The 22732-nt window shown below is 39.6% G+C and overlaps 1 protein-coding gene across 2 annotated transcripts; it reads right to left on the bottom strand.

Annotated features, from left to right (window-relative positions):
- Positions 1-9765: 9765 nt before the first annotated feature.
- Positions 9766-22450, bottom strand: LOC117272779 (carboxypeptidase Z-like). Of its 2 annotated transcripts, none has more exons than XM_078164358.1 (11): positions 21995-22450; positions 21465-21494; positions 20514-20888; positions 19095-19322; positions 18768-18999; positions 14239-14404; positions 13922-14080; positions 13572-13707; positions 13252-13391; positions 12644-12743; positions 9766-10521 (listed from the first exon to the last, which is right to left on the bottom strand). In XM_078164358.1, the coding sequence occupies exons 1-11, from the start codon at positions 22095-22097 to the stop codon at positions 10163-10165; spliced, it is 2028 nt and encodes a 675-aa protein (XP_078020484.1). In that variant the 5' UTR covers positions 22098-22450; the 3' UTR covers positions 9766-10162. The 2 variants fall into 2 exon arrangements, with proteins under 2 accessions (XP_078020484.1, XP_033507720.1); XM_033651829.2 differs by having other exon boundaries at positions 14239-14400; positions 18767-18999; positions 21995-22444.
- Between the last annotated feature and the right edge of the window lie 282 nt (positions 22451-22732).

Genomic DNA, 22732 nt, shown 5'->3' with positions numbered 1-22732 from the left:
TCTGACCTCACAGCTCAGTGTCATGTCCTGCCTTGAAATCCTGTTTTAACAAAATAAATAAATAAAAAATCTGGTATTATCCAAAGTGATGGTGTTTTATGGCATTTAAATTCATGTTTGGATTTTTATTCAGTAAAGTCACACACAAAAAAAACAATGCAAATGTTTCCTGGTAAAATCACGTATTTTTAAATTCAGATGTGAAAATGTCTTATAGTCAGGAAAATGTTCAAATTTTTGTTCATTTGCATTATTCATATTTTGTCCAGAATCAGTGGCTCTGACCATGGCTCTGTCCAGTAGTTGCCAGAGAGCATCTGTATTGTGGGAACTTGGTCTGTTTCTATTCACTCTAGAAGAATTAAATAAGACAACATGGTGATTTCAGACCTTGCAATAAATCATTGCATGGGCTCAGATGAACCATAACTAATAAATCATCCTGTCTAATATGAATACATGTTGTTTGTTATTGTTCGTTAAGCTAGAAACACAGAGTTTAGTACTGTTCATACACCACAATACACAGAGTCTGATGCAACCAATCACTGTGCTATTCAGAACAAATACATGCTCATTTGTTGTTGTAGAAAATTGTGATGCAAGATATTGGATTTTTTGCTGATATTTGAATTGTCGATATATCCACTATTTTCCCCCAACTTATTTTAGTGTTCATCAAGTCTTTTCTGTAGTGGAATTAAAGACATATTATGCATACACACTCTTATCGTGATGGCCCACCAGCAGATGAAGACATGAATTAGAATGCTTTCCAATGTATGTAATATTCATTCATTGTGCCAAATAAGAAAAAACATCTTCGATCCTGAGAGTTCATTTTAAAGCTGATATTGGCTGATACTGATGGTGTGCTGATATCATCACACACCCCCAGTAGAAAACCATTTTGGCCCAGACTGAATATCTCAACAACTATTGGATGGATTGCCATGAAATGTGGCCCACACATTCATGTCCCCCTCAGGACTATTTGTCATAACTCTGATGATCTCTCTCTGATTTTTCATTTAGCACCACCATCCAGTCAAAATGTAACATTTTTCTGATCCTTAGAGATATATGTACACACCTCCAACTCTAAAGACATTTCCTTTAGACTCAGCTGTACTTTGTGTTTAGCGCTAATTAGCAAATATTTAAATGCTAACAGGCTCAACCAAATCAGAGAATTTGGTAAATAATACCTGCTAAATATCCACATTGTGAGCATGTTAGCATGCTGATTTTGGCATTTAGCTCAAATCACCACTGTTCCTTAGTGAAAAGACATGTTGCACACAAATAAATGAGGGAAGTTTTCAACTTTGCTAACCATTTCTCCTCGAACATTCTTCGCTACAACTATCACAATGGTTTGAAAAGGCTCACTGTTAGAAGTTCACTGCAAAATTAACAATAAATATTTCCCTGTTACCTGTGGTGCTATTCATCAATGTAAATTGTTTTGGTGTGAGTTGCCAAGTGTTGGTGATATTGGCCGTAGAGATGTCTGCCCTCTCATTATTATACTGGAACTAGATGGCACTCGGCTCGTGTTGCTCAAAGCGTCAAAAAAATAAAAGAAATAAATAAGAAACTTAAAAACTCAACAACAATGTCTCTTTCCGGAAATCATGACCTGGTTACTGAAGATAATCCACAGACCTTGTTGTGAACAGTTAAATGTAGGAATTATTATTTACTTTCTACCAAACAACTTTTACCAACCATATCACTCCGCAGAAGGAAGCGTGCATCTACTCACCTTGCACCACTGAGCTAGCTAATGTTACAGCTAAGCCACTGACATTCAAATCTTGCATTGTAAGGAGGACAAGCCTCTCATCCATGAGTTGATGCATGCGTCCTTCTGCGTAGTAATATGGTTGGCGGGTGTAGTTCTATAGAAAGGAAGTAGTTCCTACATGAAACTGTACACAACAAGGTCTGTGGATTATCTTGTGTACCTGGGTCATGATTTCATGTTGGGTTTACCAAATGTACTTTTTTGGCATTTTGAGCACCACAACTCACACCAAAACAATCTAGAGTGATAAATCACACTACAGGTAAGAGGACAAATCAGTATTTTTGATTTTGGGGTAAACTGTCTCTTTAATAGACATGCTAAATCTGTGCTGCCCTACTCCACCGAGCGAAGGCCTCACACTTGACAAGGACTGAACAAGCAGATGCCATCTCCATACAGATCTCCCTTTTGAACTCTCAGTGTAAGAGAGTATCAGAGCGTTGCTGTGATAAATCAAAACAAATGAACACAATCAAACTTAGGAGGAACATGTCAACAAACATGGAGCCTGTGTGGCCTTGTTGTACAGTGACCTCTGACCGTCACGCTGAAGGAGAAACCCCAAATATACCAACAGAACAACACAACAAAGAAACTCTCCAATCCTCAGCATACCTCCCAAGTTCATAAACACCAGCGGTCGTCAATCAACCCGAACACAGCCTCTTATTTTCAAAAGGAAGTGACTTTCATAAACGAGCAGCTGTATTTTCTATTGTTACATTCTGTTGTGGTTGGGGATCCCAACACTATTAAAGTGGAATCACCTTAACCCAGTTGGACCAGCTTTTGTCATAGCTGAGGGGTTTTCTACAAGAATGATTGGTGGGGTTTTGTATACACTCACGCTCGACTGGGCCCATTATCTTTGCTTCACGTGTTCCCCCCCCGAGTTTGTTCAGGGTCTGTAACAAAGAAAGTGGCTTATTATCACCCACCGGAGGAGTTGTCTGCACATGTATGATTCAGTAATTGCTGCCGCTTAACAAGCAGACTGAATTGGACTTGACATTGAGCCATTATTAGGAAATGAAATGCTGTTTTTACAATTATGGGAGCTTGGCAGGGCCCAGTGAATCTCCCTTGTAAGGATCGTAGGAAGAGAATCCAGTTAAATCCACAAAGATGCAGAGGTACTGTGTGAAGTTTGAGAGTATATTTGATGAGCAGTAAATCTGTGTGAAATATATAAATAAAAGGAGATTATGAGATGTTTTCTTCCAATGACATTAAGTGGATTTTTTTTGTGTGTGGAAGAGGTGTCATTGTTAGTCAAACCAGTCTGATTCCTACTGCTTTGTTTACAGGCTCAAGAGGAATAAATTGAATGCCTCGTTATTCAGACATCACTGTTAACTTTATAGTTAACTTTATAAGAATCAGTGACAGCATTAGTGCAACTCTCTCTTTATGAACCACTTCTAACTTCTCTAAAATATACACTTGTTGCAGGGAATCAGTTCTAGTGGAAACAAACATAAAGGCATGGCCTCAACGTTACAGCAAAACAAATCAGAATTAGGTCTACATGGAGATTTCCACAAAGCAAACTGGTGTTTTGTCCTCAAACAGCAAAATAACAAGCATATATCAAACAATTTGTACACTCACTTTGTTAGCGCCTAAGACAAAATACCCATCAAAAAATATAAATTACATTTTCTCATGGCCTACTATGTGCAATCTGTATTTTTATACTGTTAAAAAACTGTTAACAAGAAATACAATTTGATTTAGAAATCATGTGCTGCATCTTTAAAACTCCTCCCCATGGGAACACACTCAACCAGGGAGACTGTATACTGTAATGGTGCAGAGTAACTACCCATACTAAGTGCGTTCTTCTAGTTACAACTTTGCATTTGAAGTGCTGTTGTCGGAAGGCAGGAAAACACTTTTGCAGTGTACTGTTTGCATGGAGCGACTGAATCTGCACTTTATACTTTCTCTCTGCATCTCTCAAGTTGGTTTATCTTGCGTCTCCCTGACTAACAGTTTGGAAACCACTGCTCTATGCCATGTTTATGCATAATGACACAATTCTTCTATAATACGTAGAGAGTAAGTGGGGCAGAGGTGATGTACAAAAACAAAAAAATCGCTAGCTGATGGAATGTGCCACCAAGATGCACCTTTTTGTTTATTTGGCAATCTAATTCCCAGAAAAAAATGCTGGCATTGTATGTTCCTGCAATCACAGATACATTAAATTTGTATGTTATTATGTTCAAGATATGCTGAACCTTGCGTTTCTGTGTGTTTCCACAACCCTGTAGCTAACAGTGGTTAGGTTAGGCTAAAACACTTCTTGGATATGGTTGGAAAAGATCATGTTTTGGCTTAACATACCCTGTTTTTGGGTGGAAATACAGCACTGTCTCCGTAAAACACAAGCACTTAGTGTGGCACTACCTCAGTGGAAAAACTGCAACAGGTTGCTGAAACCCAACCACTTTTGTTGTTTGTTGGTGTCAAACATCCGTCTGCAGCTTGGCAGGTGTCTTGCCCTATTTGTCACGCCATGCTCCATCCACTCCACCTCCCAATCAAAAAGTCAGCTCCTATACTACCTCGGTTCATAAACGTTGATATGAAGGTATGAAATGTGCTGCAAATGTTACATATCTGTGGTTTGCAGAAACAAACGATGCCAAGTTTTTCTTCTGGCAACTGAGATGCTTTGCCAAGCCTCTGAATTACTACTTCAAGTGATTTTGTATTCATAGAAGAAGCCACATTAAAAACAATCAGCATAATGTAAATTTACAGTAAAACTACTGTGGATTTGTCATGCACAGTATAATCTGATGTTTCTTTCTCTTTTTATGACTTTCCTTATCTTTTGTACAGCATATTGTCCTCTGTCTCTTCTATCTCCTTCTTTCCCATTTTCTTCTTCCTTTAAAGCAATTTGTAACTTCTGTTCATCACAATATATAAATACAGTTGCTGATTCAAACTGTGATAAATCATCCAATCGTATTTACAAATATTGGAAAGCAGGTAAAAAGTCGGAACATGACAGTTTCAGAAATGTAATCCTTGCCAGCACACTTGTCATTCATACACTAAAATCACCTCATAAGAGTGTTAAAAAATGAATGAAATAAGTGTAACCCCCTGCTGTGATGCTGGCACCTGGTGGCACTATACTCACATGGTGGACCGAGCATTCATAAATAGTCATAGTTACAAACTGATCGCGAGTAGGGACATAAGCGTATTAAAGCTCCTTTGAGAACAGCTTCACTGAACTGAAATGAGGCGTTACTTACCTACTTGCCAGCAGCTTGACGCTAATACAACATGGCAGCTCAGGGCGGCTCTACGCTACTTTCTCAGCCTCACCAAGTAATTGGTGACCCAGCACCCCACCTGACATGGGCGGCAGGAGGAACCGGTCCCAGAAAAGCAAGCGGGGTCAATCCTACATGGGATTGTCGTATGTGTTCGCTGGAAAAGCACGAGACTAGTAAAAGCAGTCATTCATACAGAGTGAGGCGCAGGTCAGACTGACACAGTGTTTGGTTTGGACTTCAGTCCCATCATTCTGTTCGTTCTGAGGGATGGGTCATGGTGGCATTAATGTCAAGTTTCAACATTCCTTAAAGAAGCTAATTTGAGTAGAAACGAAGCAACCTTTTCTTAGCTAACTGACACTTACTGTACCTGCACCTGAAACAAGTTTTCAGTTAAAATTTCAAGAAGTTACTAAAAAATTCACCTGTGAGATTCTTCCAGAACACACATTAGTGTCAGATATCTTTAGACGTGCACGTGATGTACAGCCAGATGTACGCTCACAGCATTAGACAGCTCATCATATATTCATTTGATTCCTGAGTGCATTTGCGACACTGAGCCATATGGCTTTTAAATCATGAGCAAACCCAGTTTGTTTCTTTCATGTAATGTAATTAAATGTAATCTGTGAGGACTGAATCATTGTGCACAAACTGCAGCAAGACATTTACATTTGGTGTCAAGCAAACAAAAGCAACAAACAAGAAGAAACTGAGCAAAACATTGTTAAGTAACCCTTAAAGTGAGTGAATGTTTTGCTGATCCTTAATGCAAAGAAAATGGTGCAAATCAAGAAATTAAACTGTTCCTAAATTTGTAATTTTAGCCCTTTTAATTACTCCTCACACACTTCAATCACTATATTTGACCAAATTCCTCAATATCAAATTTAAGATTATTGCTACTATTTACATACAGAGATTTTTGGTATCTAATCTATAATGTGAATATAATGACTAAGTGCAGTAAAGGCAAATCAGCATCCCAGGTTGTCGAATACCGATGAACTGTCTTGCCCCATGGTGTCTCTTAGCAACACACAGCTGAAACACATTGTAGCACATGGTTCATGTCGTGAAATGGTCGCAGTAAGGTTTGAGCAACAAAACAACTTGGTTAAGTGCAAGTATTTAGTAAGTAAGTAGTTCAAGTATTTAACTTGAGGTAAATATAACACGTGTCTGATGTCAGTGCGCAATGACTGTATGTATAGCGTTACATTAAAACCACACTGAATTTTGGTTTCACATGGGACATAGGTGCGTAAGTGACATAATGCTATGTTAAAACAACATTGACTTCTGGTTTCACACTGGACACAAGCTGCAGTCTCATGGATGAAAGTCTGGTTTTGTCTGATCTATCCAACGCCCCACTCTTCCACCCTACACGAACTTTCTTGCTCTTTATACTACGTCAGTTGATGTCAGCGTCAAGAACTGCTGCTGATAAGTTTACAGTGTAATTAGTTACAAGCCCTGTGCATCTCATGAAGTCAGTATGTTAGGGAGGGGAATTGATTATTTACCGAAGTATGTCTGACTTCGCTCCAGTAGGCCTGTTGGTATTTAACCCTTTTCCGGTTGATCAATTACGTCACAGACCAAACAGCTAGCAGCAAACTGGTACCATGGTGGACAACTTTACAGCTCTGTACATTTCGTCCGTCCAAAAATGCAAGGCTCTGGATGTAGATTTTGCCATCTTGTTACTCACTCCTTCCTCTTCTGTTGCACGTTTAATTCTTTCAAATTCCGGGTCAAAGCCTTAGGTGGAAACTGTGGAGCATGCGCAGAATGCCTCGGCCAGTTTGGATCTGATTGACATGTAGGAGTAATTCGACTCCCAATCCATTATCTGGGGATATTAACCCAACTTTGAGAAATTCAATTTAGTACGATTTCAGTTAGACTAACATGTTTACATGTATTTAAAAGTCCAGTTTTAGTAGGACAAACACAATAAATCAATTTTCTCTAATTTCATGTAAACATACTGATAAAGACGCCAATGGGTGCCTCCGGTGTCAATATCACACGCCATAGGGTGTGACAATGTGGTGCTATTTGACGAGAATGGTGAAGGCAAATAGCAAAACAGTCCAGTATGTTCAAGAAAATTACGTCACTTTACTGTAATGTAGCCTAGAAAACCAGGTAAAGGCAAGACTTTTCCCCCATCTGGACTCTACCTGCACCACATTTTCAACTTGAAACTACACCTAATATAATTCCCACCTGTAAAAATGACCTCCTCTGCAGATGGAGTGGCTTTGTTGTCATAGAGATGGGGTGAGGAGACAGAGGTTACTCTCCCCTTACATACAACCACCTGTTACCACATGAACAATATTCCAAACATTGGTCATATGATAACAAACTGTCCTATATCCATGACAACTAAGCACCTCCATCAGCTGAGGAAGGCAACAAGATACATCTCAAAGGACGTACCTTTATAATATTACCTCCGTTACTATACAATGAACAGTAGACTATATAAAGCCTATATCATGAATTCCAGATTTTAAAACATACTTCATGTTGAAAAAGACTTAGTTGATGTCATCTGACAGTCTCCCCACAGAAGGTTGTGTGTACAGTATTTTCCAGCTAGATAGGTCTCTCCTCTGCTGTTTGGCTGAGCGGTTTTGATGCCAAATCATGTGTTTGTGTTTTGTAAATCCCCCCGAGAAGCCTGGTATTTTTTTTCACTGACTTGTCATGGGTGAACTAGTTCACTGAGCAGACTTTTCTCTATGATTCTGTAACAATATTCCTCGACCTTTGTGTGGGGGCAATTTGCTTTTCCCATGCTTCTTTCATGACCTTACAGAAGAAGCTGTTTTGTTTATAAGATCTGGGACCTCACTGGACCCTGGGGCTGCTAATGCTCTTGCACACTTTACTCAGTTTTGTACTACTTTGCATTGTGGCATATTGCGTCCACTTGGCTTTATAGGTGAATTTATGTTGTTGTGTTGGTTGTTTTTTAGCTGCGTGTGACAAATTTGGCTGCGTGTGACAAATTTGGCTTAGCTCTTCTTGTACTCTCAATTCTCTGATGCAGTTCCTCCAGTCCAGATGCAGTATTATGTCAGTTTAATGCTAATGCCTTGACTTAGTGCTTACCTTGCTACCTTCCTTTTATTTAATTCCTTCCTTCCTTGTCTGTCATTATTGTATAGATTTCATGGATTTAAAGCTATAGGTGTATCGCAGGAATTTATACAAGTGGAAACATGCTAGATCAGCTTTCCATGGCAGGAACTATTCAAGCCATAAATAAGCTCACCTATAAAGCTGACAGCTGGAAATATACAGAAACATAAATTAGATTTAAGTTTGCAAAACATCCTTCATGCTTAGGTGTGTGGGCTGGATGTGTAATTATATACTGATAACAGTTTCCGTGATTGTATTGGATTAATCAGGTCATGAGGGGATTTATGTTGTGTGCAGGTGTATTGACTTTAAAGGAAGTTTTTAAAGTCTGTAGGTTAGATCTGTGGTTCCTTTCGAGAAAGCATAAGACAAAGCAAAGGGGTCGCAAGACAATTAATAGGACTGGAAATGAGACGAAACATAATTGTGTTTCACACAGTTTTTTCTTTGCTTGCTTTTTGTGGAACAACTGGATGCTTTTACCTCTTCAAGTCTATAAAAAAAAATAAGATGAATCCATATGACGTGTCACATGTAATTAGGATTCAAGTATACAGTACTTCATTTTAAAGGGTCAAACATTTTCTCGCCTCGAACTAGACCTCATTTTTACTCGGTCTTGTCCCTGTTTCAGACATTGAAGACTTACGATTTTAGTTCAAGATCGGTCAAGATCATTACTGGGGCAATATCACATAATAGCCTGTACAAAAAAAGGAGTGCTGAATATAGATGAAGTTAGAAAACAAAGGAAATCCCCAACACATAAAACTGAACTCTGATGATTTTATCAAGACATTTCTCATAGTACACTAATACATACACACAGATACATTGTGTAGTTTATAGGGCAATAAAAGAGGAGAATGAAGAGGAATCTTTTGTTTTCTATGAGTGTTTTTATGAGATTGTGGATCTGTCAGATCTATTTTGGGGGTGCCTATGGTTTGCATGTTTAACTTTCTCTTGCCATGCAGTGTGGGACTCGCACTGGTCTTGACTTGGTCTCGACCTCTAAGTATCGGTCTCGTCTTAGTCTCAATACACTCTTGTTCTCGATTTGGGTGGCCTTGACTACAACACTGTTTCCTAAAATACTCTATAATGGGTATAACTTTCCTACTGTGTTATTTACTGTAATAAATTCAATTCAGAATGACATGAATGATAGCATGAACAATAATTTCAGTTTGTATTCATAGGAAATAACTAATTTCTATTCAACCACTTCCTTGTTTATCTGCATGAAATAAAGCTGCAGGGCAACAACAACTCAGCAAAATGCTCAAGACACACCGAAGGCACAGAACTACACTATTTCTGCAAATTTTTACACTATGTTGAAGAACAATCAGACTCCATGGTTTGCATATACTTGGGCCAGAAGTTGGCTCAGCCTGCCCTCTAGTGGCCACCTGCTTTCATTACCAACCAAAAATGTTACACTTAATGAAATGATTCAGAAGAGAAGTCATGCCAGTACTCTTTTTTTTAACATATTTATTTCCCTTTAATTGTAATTTTACATGGTCTTGTTTCAAAGTAGCTGTACAAATAAACTTAGGAAGATTTAAAAGAAAGTGTGGTTAACTGCAGCTGTAAGGACTCACATTGTGACTGTATAAAATACAAAACTTTACTGACACAAAAGCTGTAAAATTGTTTAAAGTCTTTAACAAACTTTTATTTCATCATGATCATTAATTGAGGTTATGAAACTGACTTGGAAGCAAAGTGTGAAAGATAACATGAAGGCCAGCCAGCTACCTTTTACACTTTTCCTGCAACACCAATAAAAAGCAGTACATTCATTACACGATAGCTCGGTTTGTGTGTATAGTGTAGACAGAGATACAATTCCTCCACTTCTCCCATTAAAGCTTTAATAGTGTTTGAGCAGCCATGTTGGTGAAGGGCTTCCCGGCAGGACAAAGTAGCTCCACCACCAGGGTTTCTCTTGTCTCTCCTCGCGGTTGTGGCTCAGATCAGCCATCAGGGTGTAGCGCTCATACTGATTGTAAGGGTCAAAGCGATCATAGGTGCCCATAGACAGGATGGTGACATCCTCTTCTTGCATGTCAGGCTCCAGTGCAGCTTTCTGCAGCACAAAGTCCACCCGGCCTGCTGTTTGCATTCGAGCAGGCAGGTGGACTTTCTTCATAGCTCTGGTGTAGCCCGGGGCCGAGGCGGACACGATGTGGACGCCGGGGGTGAGGAGGCGCCAGTAGTCTCCATTTTCAGCTGGGCAGGGAGAAGCAGGCTGAGTGTTTGGATTTATAATTTACATGTCTATATATGAGTAATATTGTGTTTCTTTAAGGGTCACTCCATAGATTTTACCCTATAATCATCACAGAAAAAGTCTGTGCTACAATCCTAGGACATGGAATTTGACAGACACAGGTCAACATATCCTCATACAACAGTTCATATGATATCATATGAAAATGAACATACAACGTTTTGTATAATATCTTATGAATTAGCAGCCCATGAATTAGCACCCCTACTAGTTAGGTTAGGGTTAGAAAAAGAATCATGGTTGGGCGCTGTCACATTAGTTCACTTAAAGATACATACTTAACGTAAAGTTACATAGATAGGTTTAGAAAAGTAAAGTTACGTAGGTTAGGTTTAGGAAAAGAAACGTGTTTGGGTGTTGTCCTGCTGCATAATTAACGTAAAGTTACAGTGGTTAGGTTTAGGAAAGTAAAGTTATGTAGGTTAGCTTTAGGAAAAGAAATGTGTTTGGGTGCTGCCACGTTACATACTTAACGTAAAGTTACGTTGGTTACGTTTAGGAACTAAAAATTTAAGCATTTTAGGTTTAGGAAGGAAAGTAATGTAGGTTAAGTTTAGGAAAAGAAATGTGTTAGGATGCTGTCAAGTTACATACTTAACATAAAGTTATGTTGGTTAGGTTTAGGAAAGTAAAGTTACATAGGCTAGGTTAAGGAAAAGAAACGTGTTTGGATGCTGTCACATTACATACTGAACGTAAAGTTACATACTGAACGTAAAGTTATGTTGGTTAGGTTTATGAACTTAAAAGTTACGCAGACTAGGTTCAGGAAGTAAAGTTTCATAGGTCAGGTTAAGGAAAAGAAATGTGTTTGGGCGCTGTCACATTACGTAGTTAGCGTAAAGTTACATACTGAACGTAAAGTTACGTTGGTTAGGTTTATGAACTAAAAAGTTACGCAGATTAGGTTCAGGAAGGAAAGTTACATAGGTCAGGTTAAGGAAAAGAAATGTGTTTGGGCGCTGTCACATTACGTAGTTAACGTAAAGTTACATACTTAACATAAAGTTACATTGCTTAGGTTTAGGAAGGCAAGTTACGTTGGTTAGGTTTAGGAAAAGAAACGTGTTTGGGCGTTGTCACACGACATACTTAATGTTAAGTTACGTTGGTTAGGTTTAGGAAAAGAAACGTGTTTGGGCATTGTCACACGACATACTTAATGTTAAGTTACATTGGTTAGGTTTAGAAACTAAAAAGTTACGCAGGTTAGGTTTAGGAAAAAAATGTGTTTGGGTGCTGTCACATTACGTAGTTAATATAAAGTTACATACTTAACGTAAAGTTACTTTGGTTAGGTTTAGGAAGAAAAGTTACGTACATAAGGTTCAGGAAAACATTAATGGTTGGGTGTCGTCACGTTATGTACTTAACGTAACATGACAACGTGATGACGTACCTTTAAATAACTCCAAGTTCACTCGGTTTCACATGGGACACGATCACCTGTCTCCTGGTGGAAAGTCATGTGTTTGTTTGACCACCACCTCAATGTTCCTCCTTATGTGGACTCTCGCTCTTTACACTACTTCCTTCTTTACTCCTCTCAGTGCTTTGGTGGATTATATATGAACTCTGTTGCATTAGTTTTTGTTCGTATACAGTGCATTAGAGCAGCCTGCATGGGTGTATAGCAGGCAGGGTCAGATGCAGCATTTATGTCAGAGTCAATGGGAGAGATGGGAAATATAACTGTGTTTACAACTTGTAAGTGTTCAAGTTGTTGGACAGTTCCGAACAGCTGTATCATAACAGAGTTGTAGGGGTGAAAAATACTCTGCTTTGATAATATAACACTGCACCATAAACATACTATTGACCCGTACTGGACAAAAAGTCAGGAAATTCAAGCTTTTTTTGCACCTGTTTTGACCATTCTTTAATCTCTTACAATCACCTAACTTTATGTAGGTGTGATACTAAATTTCTGGAGTGCCCCTTAACAGACTAAAAATTGTCATGTTGGCCACAGCATCTTGGAAAATGGACAAGGCAACAAATCTCATGTCATAGTTTTGAGTAAGTCATCTGTGAAAAATGGTGCATCTTGTTATTTATTACCTGTAGTAACGTCATGCCGTATTCCTCTGACTGATATTTGTGCACCTTTGATGACATTTCCCCCCTCGTCTTTTACGATTCCTTTGATACCTCGATGGGCCTGAGGAACAACATAAGACCAGACGCTTACAAAGAATCATTTCAAATGCAAGTTGACTTAAGTAATGTCAAAGGATCAGTCATCATTCACTTATTGTTTTGTACACCTGCATGCAGTAACACTTAGGGATGCACCGATCTGATATGGTGGATTGTTGTTGACACCAATATCGACCTTATAAACTTGGTGATCTGTATTAACAACAGCTTCCTAGTCCTGATCATAACAAAATTTAGTCGTGACACCTTTAATCAGCTGCTTTTGTTCGCTGAATCCCTTGTGCACAATATTGCCTGTTCAGTAATATTCCATTCTCACAGTATAAGCCACCTTGTTGGGAGCTACATAAACAGTAATTCATATCTTCCACTTACATAATACTTAGGAAGTTATATGTTTTTAAAAAGATCCAGTACATCGGTATTGGATCAGTGCATCCCTATGCCAAACATCACAATATCAACAAAGATAAGACAACTGAAATTCATAACCGTAACCATGTCCTTACCGCTTCAATAAAAGTGATTAAAGCCTCACTGTTTTCATGCCAGCCGATAAACAGCTCCTCTTCTGGGGGGAATTTATCACAACCCAGCTCCACAGTCACCTCGAAACAGTTGGTGTGAAGGTAGTTGAAGTCTTGCATGCCTGAACAGAGACAAAAACAAACCTGCTTTACCCAGAAATCCATGAGAAACTGAAATTCTCATAGGTTCCTCCTCATTCCTCCTGATAGCTGGTCTTACAGTGACCTCTAGTGGCTCAAGCTAGCATTTCATTTTTATTTGAGAGTCAGAAATCACCACAGCTTTTACTGCTTCAACTCACCCCCTGCAATGCTGGACCACTGTGCTCCATTAACGATTCCTTTCTCACTGTGACTGCGAGACGGACCACATCGGGCATTTTCATTGGCCATTCTCTCATGGGCATTTGCATACGTTCTTGAAAGAAGCTTGAATACCTACGGAATAAAAAACTGAGGGTTATTATAAACATTAATTATCATGTTTTAAAATATATCTAGGATTTAAGAGGCAGGGATTATAATATGTATTGTTTGCATGTATGTCAATAGTATTTTTAGCTAAGGGCTGCTATTACTTTTTACATTTTTCTTATATTTTCTGGATTCAATGCACTTTTGACTGATGATGTGTTTCAAGGAGCCCGTTCACCTTGTCGTCCGGTGTTGGGGAGAACATGTTGCGTTCCAGCGGGTGTTTGGACAGATCGTAGGGGTAAGACACCACCAGGTCCCCACTGTGGAAGTTAGCGGAGAGCACGAACGGGATGGAGCGGATCCATTTCATGACAGCGTAAGTCTCTGGTGCAACCTGGATCGCAGCATTAAGACTTATTCGAACCAAGAAATGAAACAAATCAGGTTTATTCAATTTATAGTGGTAAAGCGAATCCTCAGCAATGTCACCCCATCAGGGTATGAAATATCATTGACTGACATGACATATATGGATAAGGATTCATACTGTACCTTACCAAACCAGTAATAGTCTGGGATTGGGATGTGGTCGGTGCGGTAGCCCTTCTGTCTGCGTCGGTTGTAAACGATGGATGTCAGATCAGGGAAGTTTCTATTTAGGTCGATGTTCTGAGCATTGTTTCGGCCGATGTTCCAAGAATCATATCTGTAACCCTGCCGACGTCACAAATGAGTATTTCAGAAAATTAGACATCATTCATTTTAGTACTAGGGATTTAAGTGAATGTCTGGATTTCAAATTTAAACTGTATGGTGCACAAAGTAATTAAAGGAAAGTCCCACTTGCAGTTTTCACACACTTTCTCACTTCCTGCTGGTATATATTTATTCACGATACTTACAGTCTACAAGACAATCATTGGATATCTGGACAAGAATCACAACAGTTCCATAAACATATGCCTGTGCTTGGCAAATTATCCAATCAGTTGTATATGTGTTTTACAAAAACAGGCCTGTTTTGCATGCCTGTGTCATTATGCCCATTTCGTTTAATTTCCTGGATAGTAAAAATGAAATAGTAATGTATGTGTTTAACAATTCAACCTGATGTTTTTTTGTATTTCATTCTCTGGCGACTGGATAGTTTATGTAAGGTAAAGCTGTAGTTGGTAACTTTTATAGAAATAACTTTTAGTCATATTTGCTCAAATAGTCACTACATCCACACAGTTACACAAGACTGCCTGCTGGAAACAGTTGAGCCAAAATGAAGTCCTGTCCACCAGCTGGACCAGCTCTCTCCTTTCACAGCTAAACAGTAGACTGAAATATGTTTCTTAAAACATTTGAGGCGAGAAATAGGCAATGCAGTTTCAGAATCTTGATAAATATTTGATCAGCGCTGCCAAGTTTGACAGTTTGACCAGAGTTCACAAGCAGTGATTGACAGCTGTGTTAGAGACACTTTGGCTTGATTGGCTGTTTTCAGTAAGCCGTGGTAGATTCTTGTAAATGCCATCAAAAGCATGAAGAGGATGACGAACCTGATTTTTTTTAAAAGATATTTTTTTGGCCATTTTTTGCCTTTAATGGACAGGGCAGCTAAGTGTGAGAAGGGGAGAGAGAGAGAGAGAAACACACAGCAAAGGGCCACAGGCTGGACTCGAACCCGGGCCGCCGCGGCAACAGCCCTGCACATGGGGCGCCTGCTCCACCACCAAGCCACCAGCGCCCCAGGAACCTGATTTTTTTTTCACAGACTGTCTGTCTCATACTTTGACTCCACTACATTTAAAAGACAAATATTGTACTTTTGGCTCTATTACATTTCTGTGAATGCTCTCGTTACTAATTACATTGGCTTTGAGGTCACAGGATGTTTGTTTTTTCTTTTCTAAAATGCAAAAGTTGATAAACTGTGATCATGCAGATCTGGGTGTGGTCTGTTTGTCAAAGTGGTGTTCCCATACCTCTACCTTGCGCATGCACTACTCAGATTGTGCAGCTCATCGGTAGAGACAGGTAGAGAATAAAGGTAGAGAATAAAGGTAGAGAATAAAGGTCAGGCTGTTTCACATTTCTGGCAATACTGTGTAATAAAAGTTGAATTTACCAACCCTACAAATTGATACTTGTTTACTTGCTTGCTTGACTTTCTTCTACAAGCAGTCAGGGCATTCAGTGGTTTGTTTTAGAGTCATTTAGACTCACAAGTCAGTCTTTAGACGCTTTGCTTAACTAAAGACTGATGACTTTCTCCCAGATTTTGTGTTTAGATGGGCAGATACAATTTCAGAGTTTAAAAAAACTCCCTACATTGCAGAACCAATAGTAAATCTGCAAGGCGGTCCTTCGGTGGCTCGCTGAACTCTTGTGCTTGTAAACATAGTCCCACTAGAAACACGTATAGCGGTACAAAATGGCTCAGCTGCGCTCGCAGAAAACGCCGTCAAAGTTAGTGGATGTTTGTCGTGTTTGCGGCGACACATTCTCGCCAACTAAAAGAAACAAACATAATCTTTTACAAGGCCATGACTCATCCGTCCGTCCGGACTATAGAGGGATTCACCTTGTTGTTTACAAATACTTCCAGGCAGAAAACCAGCAGAGCTTTTAGCTATATATATAGCCTATATATCACATTTTTCACATCACTGTATCACCGTTTAGACTAATCCGATGTTTGTAAAGTCTATAAACACAATGATTGAACAAACATTACTATTTCTGTGTGCACGTTTAGCTGGGCTAACTGTTAGCTGTTAGCCCTGTTAGCCGTTAGCAGTGTCTGTAATAGGTAATAACTCATTAAACGGTCCGTGAAAAAATATCTTTTCCAGCGGATATGTTAGTTACAATATGATTGAGCTAGCAAAGCAGTTTTGTGTTGCTATGTGTGGTATTTATTCAGTTTTGGGAAATCACGATGTCTAGAAAGCATCAGTGGCTGCAGCTGACAGGGCCAGCTAACACTAGCAGCAAAGCTAACATCAGGACGTCATCTGTTAAAAGCCTCCCGTTGTCGGATACGACATGAAACTACTCCAGTTAGCTCAATAATGTTGTAACTAAGACATCCGCTGGAAAAAATATTTTCTTCACGGATGAGCACGTTTGATAAAACGGAGTTAAATCTCTCGGCATCCATTTTCAAGCTCTCTGTGTGTTTGTTTCCTTGCGGACGAGAAAAGGGGGAGCGCACATTTCCGAGAAGGCGTGTCCTTTTCAAAAATGCAAGAGGCGTTGCTTTGTTGCCGGCCGTTTTCGCCGGTGTGTTAAACACACTTTAGAAAGGAGTGTCCCCAGACTATCAGAAGGCGGAGATCTCTGATTGTCTGGTGGCGAGACTAAGAGTCATTAGGCTCTGTAAATTTATTGTGACAATATACAAAAACAGTACTTTAAATATTTAACTTTTTTTAAAAGCATGTATTCCAGTACTTTAACTCAAGTAATAATCTGACTCAGCGACTTTCACTTGTATTGAAGTAATATTTCAACAGGAGTATCTATACTTGACTTGAAGTAACAGGGTTGTGTACTTTGTCCATCACTGGAATATAGTTAAAATATGACAAAAAAGCTTTTTTTCATAAATATGACCAACTACAGATTTAATCTATGGTGCATACTGGCATGTTTGCCTTTGTTTTTTTACTTTTATTTTGCTTGACTAGCTGTCATTTTCAACATCAATTAACCTGGCTATCATTTTTTAAATTAATGGACTGTTTAGTCTATATACTCTAATACTGACAAGTGTTCATCACAAGACCCAAGACCCCAAGGTGAAATTAAACTAAAGGTTAGAATTGCCTGTTTTTTGTTGAACCAACAGTCCAAAGCCCAAATGATTTAATTTACCTCACATATAAGAAGTGGGAAACAACAAATCTTCAATAATAAAGTAAAAATCAGTACAACACTCCCATTTGAATTTTTAATATTGCCACACGTATGTTTCAGGCACACAATTCTATTTGCTTCATAATAAAAAAAATGTACAGATATTCATATTTTTATGAAGTGAATATATTTGTGTTGTTACATGTTTTTGTGCTCTCATCCATAAGATTCTGTGTCATGAAAAATTGTGGCTCCCCCTACTGGGATGCATTTGCTGTGTTGGTTGTGGTTACTTTTAATTAACCCCACCTGTGTACATTGTTTGTGACATTGCTAGAATACACTCTGAAGAAGGGCGTCTTGCTGAAATGTCCGTGTGGCAAAATTAAAAATCAAACTGAAGTGCTGTCCTGATCATTACTATATTAATCACAGTCAGGATTTAACACTCAGCCTTAAAGGTTTAATCATGAGTGAGCACACTGTGTCTTATTTAAACAACAAATGTTTCACGTTTTTGCTTTCACTCTCAAAACTTTCAACAAATCTGTCTGTCAATTGACTAACTTACTGACTAGTCATTTCAGCACTATGTTTCACAAATGCTCAAAACAAAACAGTGTGTTCAGTGATGTGTGTAAATGCATCCATCCTGTTATGAAAATGCTCTGCACTCATGCTACAAGGTATTTAAAGTGGAAAGAGACAACGTTTTAGCTTGTACATATCACTATGGAGTGGATGTTGATTGCACAGTGTATTGCTAAAGAATAATGACAATAATCTCTGTCAATAGGTACAGTCTGGAAAAATGAAGGCTTCGAAGTGCTTCAACTATTGCACAACCAAAACAGGAGGAGGACAGTGATTTTGTTTTCCCCAGTAGCTATCAGTATCTATTCCCAGTTTCCAAAGAGTATCAGTGTAAGTTCTTTGCAGTCACTATCCTTAGTAGCAGCAATGGCGGATTGTGGAACAACCACAGTAACTGGAAATTGTGGTTGTTGCTTGGCTCTGGGATACCTCTAGGAACTCTAGCAAAACACAAACTGTTCCGGTGACTTTGCAATAGCGACGCCAGCAATAATCCCATTAAAGCTATAGGGGCGGAAAGTTAAAAAAAGTTGTCTGTTTTTTTGTTGGGATGTTTGAATGGTTATCCAAATGTCTCACAAAACAAATGTGGCTCATCCTGCACAGCGATAAATGTATGTAACCGTGGAGAACTGACCTGCTCCTCATCATCACTGTAGTTATTGTCCTGGAGTCCAGAAACAGCCACCTCGTATCCATCAGGGTTCATGGAGGGCAGAATATGGATGCGGGTGGTGTTGATGAGGGTCTGGATGCGCTCGTTCCCCAGCTGATACTCCGAGCACAGGTACTGAGCCAGGTAGATCAGCAGCTGGCGGCCCAGGACTTCGTTCCCATGCATGTTGCCGACATACTTCATCTCTGGCTCCACTACAGAGGGTCACATTTACAGTAACTGCTCTAACTGCCTTGATAACGAAAAAGAATGCACACTATCTACACAGACTTTGATGAGCTGTACTCACGCAGTTCATGCTCCCCGGGGTTGTTTGAGAACTCGATCACAAGCAGCTCCCTGCCCTCCATGCTGCGGCCGATGCTGTAGGTTCTCGCTATGTCAGAGCATTGCTCCTCAGTTTTCTTCAAGATATTGTTCATCTGAGCGTTGGAGTGATAGGTGAACTGTATCGTGGTGGCCAGCTCCTCAGGTGGAACAAATTCCATGCTGTCGAGGGCCTCTGGATCCTGATCAGCTGTAAGGAAAAACACAGGAAAGCCTTATGGGTTTTGGTCATTTACATCTAACAGTGACCAGCCACGTTTTAGATCTATCAGACAAAAATGTTTGTACATTCTTGTTAGGCTGCCAGGCTATAAATGGAGTGTTTGAAGTGTCTGGTATGTACAGCACAAACCAAAAAGAGAGCACAGAAAGTCGATCTAACACCAAATGCCTGGTGGGGCTGAACGTGCTTATTTCAGCTGACACATTAAACTGGCAAACCAGCTGATGTCTGCCCTTATTTTTGTATTCACACTTAGCAGAAACCAATAATAGCTCCAAAACCACATGGAGCGCATTAAACCTTCGTGCTGCCAGATTCAAATGACCTAGAAGACTGTCTGTCAAAACTGTCACTGCTGCCTTTTGCTACATGTGTATGCATTGTGTGCAGCACATGAAGTTATGTACGTACTGTACAGCATTGCTGTGTGAAGAGCTGGAGGTCACATGATATCAAAGCAGGACATCAGTTTAAAATGAATATGAATATGGGAATAATTACACAGGTCCAACCTGCTGCCAGACATCTGAACTGAATTCTACACGGTGGAAAAAAGTTTTGCATGACAATAAAAACTTTCATATAGCAGTGCAGGTTAAAGCAGTAGTTTCAGACACTCTTATGACCATGTACACATTTTACTGTGCTAAAATTATATGACTAAATGCTCAAATCAATTCCTTCTGTCCTGCACAAGTTCCTGCTCTTCATGCTCTCATATGGCTCACACATTATTGCTGCTCTGAGTGGCAGCAGAGTGTCTTTTTCTGTCTTCAGAAACTTGTTTTTGACTTAAAGAATTTGTAACAGTTTATAGACAAATACTGTCAGACTTTGTTTGCCTTTCTGCGGTGCATTAAGGGGCTGTTTATACGGATAGACTGCTAATGAAAACACAGGACAATAGCCACAGGGCCCAGTGTAAGTGAGGGTTTATGTGGGGAAATAAGGCGTTCCAGTTGGATTTTACTTTGAGGTGAGCCACATGAGCATGTGTGCGAACCAGATGCCTGCTCCATTGAAGCTCAAATGAATATACTTGTCTTTCTCTTGCAGATGAAAACAAAAAAAAAGTAAAAATTTAAATGTTAGCAAGGAGACACAACTAAGGTTCTGTCACTAACATAACAACACAATGATACTGTACTCAGTTCTCACCTTTGAGGCCCTCCAGCGGGTCATAACATCCCTCTTGCTCGCTCACAAAGAAGCGATCGCAGTCCAGGAAGTAAGGCCAAGCCATCTCTATTCCCTCGAAAAGGTGGCTGCATCTTGTACGCACAGTCTCACAGGTGGTGCGACAGGGCTTCTGGACCTTGTCCTTTTCACAGCGCGGGACCAACACCGAGCAGCCCAGCATGCGGATCTCAGGGTTACACTCGCCCCCGAGCAGAGATTCAGCCACGCTCATGAGGAGGTACTCGGCACCCGCCTCAGCATCTTCGCGGGTCTTGTGACCGAGGGTGTTGGGGAACATGGTCTGACTGTAGGACATGTCATCGCAGTAGGAGAGTAAGACATCTGTGCATTTAGCTGAGGTGAAGAAAGAAATTCAGATAGGTTAGGAAAATATTAGAAGGAAATGATTACATAAAACAGTGGAAAATAGGACTACAGAACAGTTAAGAGACAATCTAACTTTGTCAGTTCTTTCGAGGGATCCAGACTTATATCTCCATCTGTCGCACACTTAATGATGAGCCTCACTGTGCTGTCTTCAATCATCTAGCCCCAAATATTTCTATTATCTCTGGAAATTAGAATTTGAATATTTCATACTGCCATTGATCATCTAAAAATACACATGATGGTCTTATGGCTTTCGGGCCAGATTCCATTACGACTACACCCAGTGTGACTTATGATCTCATCCTTTTTGTTATTAAAAACACTGAGTCACAGGGATGTAACGGAACAAACACTCGACCTGTCAGGGAGATTTACAGCCCCGATCTCACTCTGGTGTGAAAATTATACGGTTTCAGGCTCAAACGCCAAAGAAACGCTACCATTTTGTCCACAGAGATGATCAGCTGCAACATGAGGCAAGCTGGATGACAAAAAGCTCATGCAGGACATCACTCTTCCTCCAAGCCCAAGGGTACTTACGTTTTTCTTCCACTTTTGGCTTGCACAGTCCTGCAAGACACATAGGCATGTTATTAACTGACACTGTGGCAGACACTAGATGGCAGAGTGGTTGCTGTAAATGCCACAGTGTGGCCTACAAACACTTTGATCTACCTCTGGTTAAGCCTCAGCAGCTTTCTAAAATGCCTGTCTCTCTACAAAAGTATTTATTAACTCACTGGAAGTTCAATATATTTCACAAGATTATAAATCTTAATCATTAAAGTTGAGAAGCATGCTTTCATCTGGTGTATTAATATCATTTGACAAGCTGTAGGCCTAATCTAATCATAATCACAATAATTTTGTTGCTTTAAAAGTTACTTTTAAGCATTTTTTACATGTTTACAACATAAACGCCAGCTTGTAGCTCTAGAAAACTCTGCAAAAAGTCTGCACTCTTAAAATTCTGCACATGAAAATGATGTCTAATTCATGCAGCAGGTTCCGGATGCACGTATAATGATAATAAAGTGCGTATGTCATGACATAAAGCTGAAAAAGTTCACCTCTAACTCCTGGGTCGCACCGTCGAGGAGCCCCGGACACAAGGACCGACAACTGCAGCAGGATCAGCAGCATGATGCTCATTTTCCACGGTTTATATTCCATTTCGATGTGGCACCTCACACACGCAGCCAGAGGGTGTGTGCGTCCGTTTCCCAAAGTCTGCAGAAATCCCCTCTGAACTTCCCTCACTTTATTACACGTATTACGGTTAACTATCAAGTTACAGGGAAGTGGTGGCTCTGAGGTGAAGCTGGGACATGTGCATGAAAATGCGAGCGTGTTTACAGGAGATTAAAGTTTAGTTAAAAAGGCAGCACGCAGGAATATTTTCCTTTTTCTCCACTTTTGGGTTTAGTTGTTGAGTTTTTGTTCCAGGAGTGTTTGACTCTGGTTTAAAATGAGTGACAGTGCAAGTGCCTCCTTCAATATATATTATTATTTAGGCCTATATTAACTTATATAATCATATTTATACTCTCACCTTGGAGTGTCATCCTGTCACAGGTGCTTTCCTCAGTCGCTAATCAAGGGGTCCTTAATTGCCGGGTAAGAGTGGCTGCCATTAAAGATGCCTGTTGGGGTTACACCATGAATATAAAATTCATAAATTAATATTAACATTTTTGTGACGCCCATTTTAGCTCTCTTTACTTAATTATGAAAAAGATGTATATGTATGCTAACGTTAGTGGTAAAATCAACTCTAGTCCAACTTCAAGGAAAGATAATGCTTAAGC

The sequence above is a fragment of the Epinephelus lanceolatus genome, chromosome 22 (genome assembly GCF_041903045.1).
Source record: "Epinephelus lanceolatus isolate andai-2023 chromosome 22, ASM4190304v1, whole genome shotgun sequence".
Classification (NCBI taxonomy): Eukaryota; Metazoa; Chordata; class Actinopteri; order Perciformes; family Serranidae; genus Epinephelus; species Epinephelus lanceolatus.
Note: the sequence above shows the minus strand (reverse complement) of the source record. Positions and strands in the feature narration are given on the sequence as shown.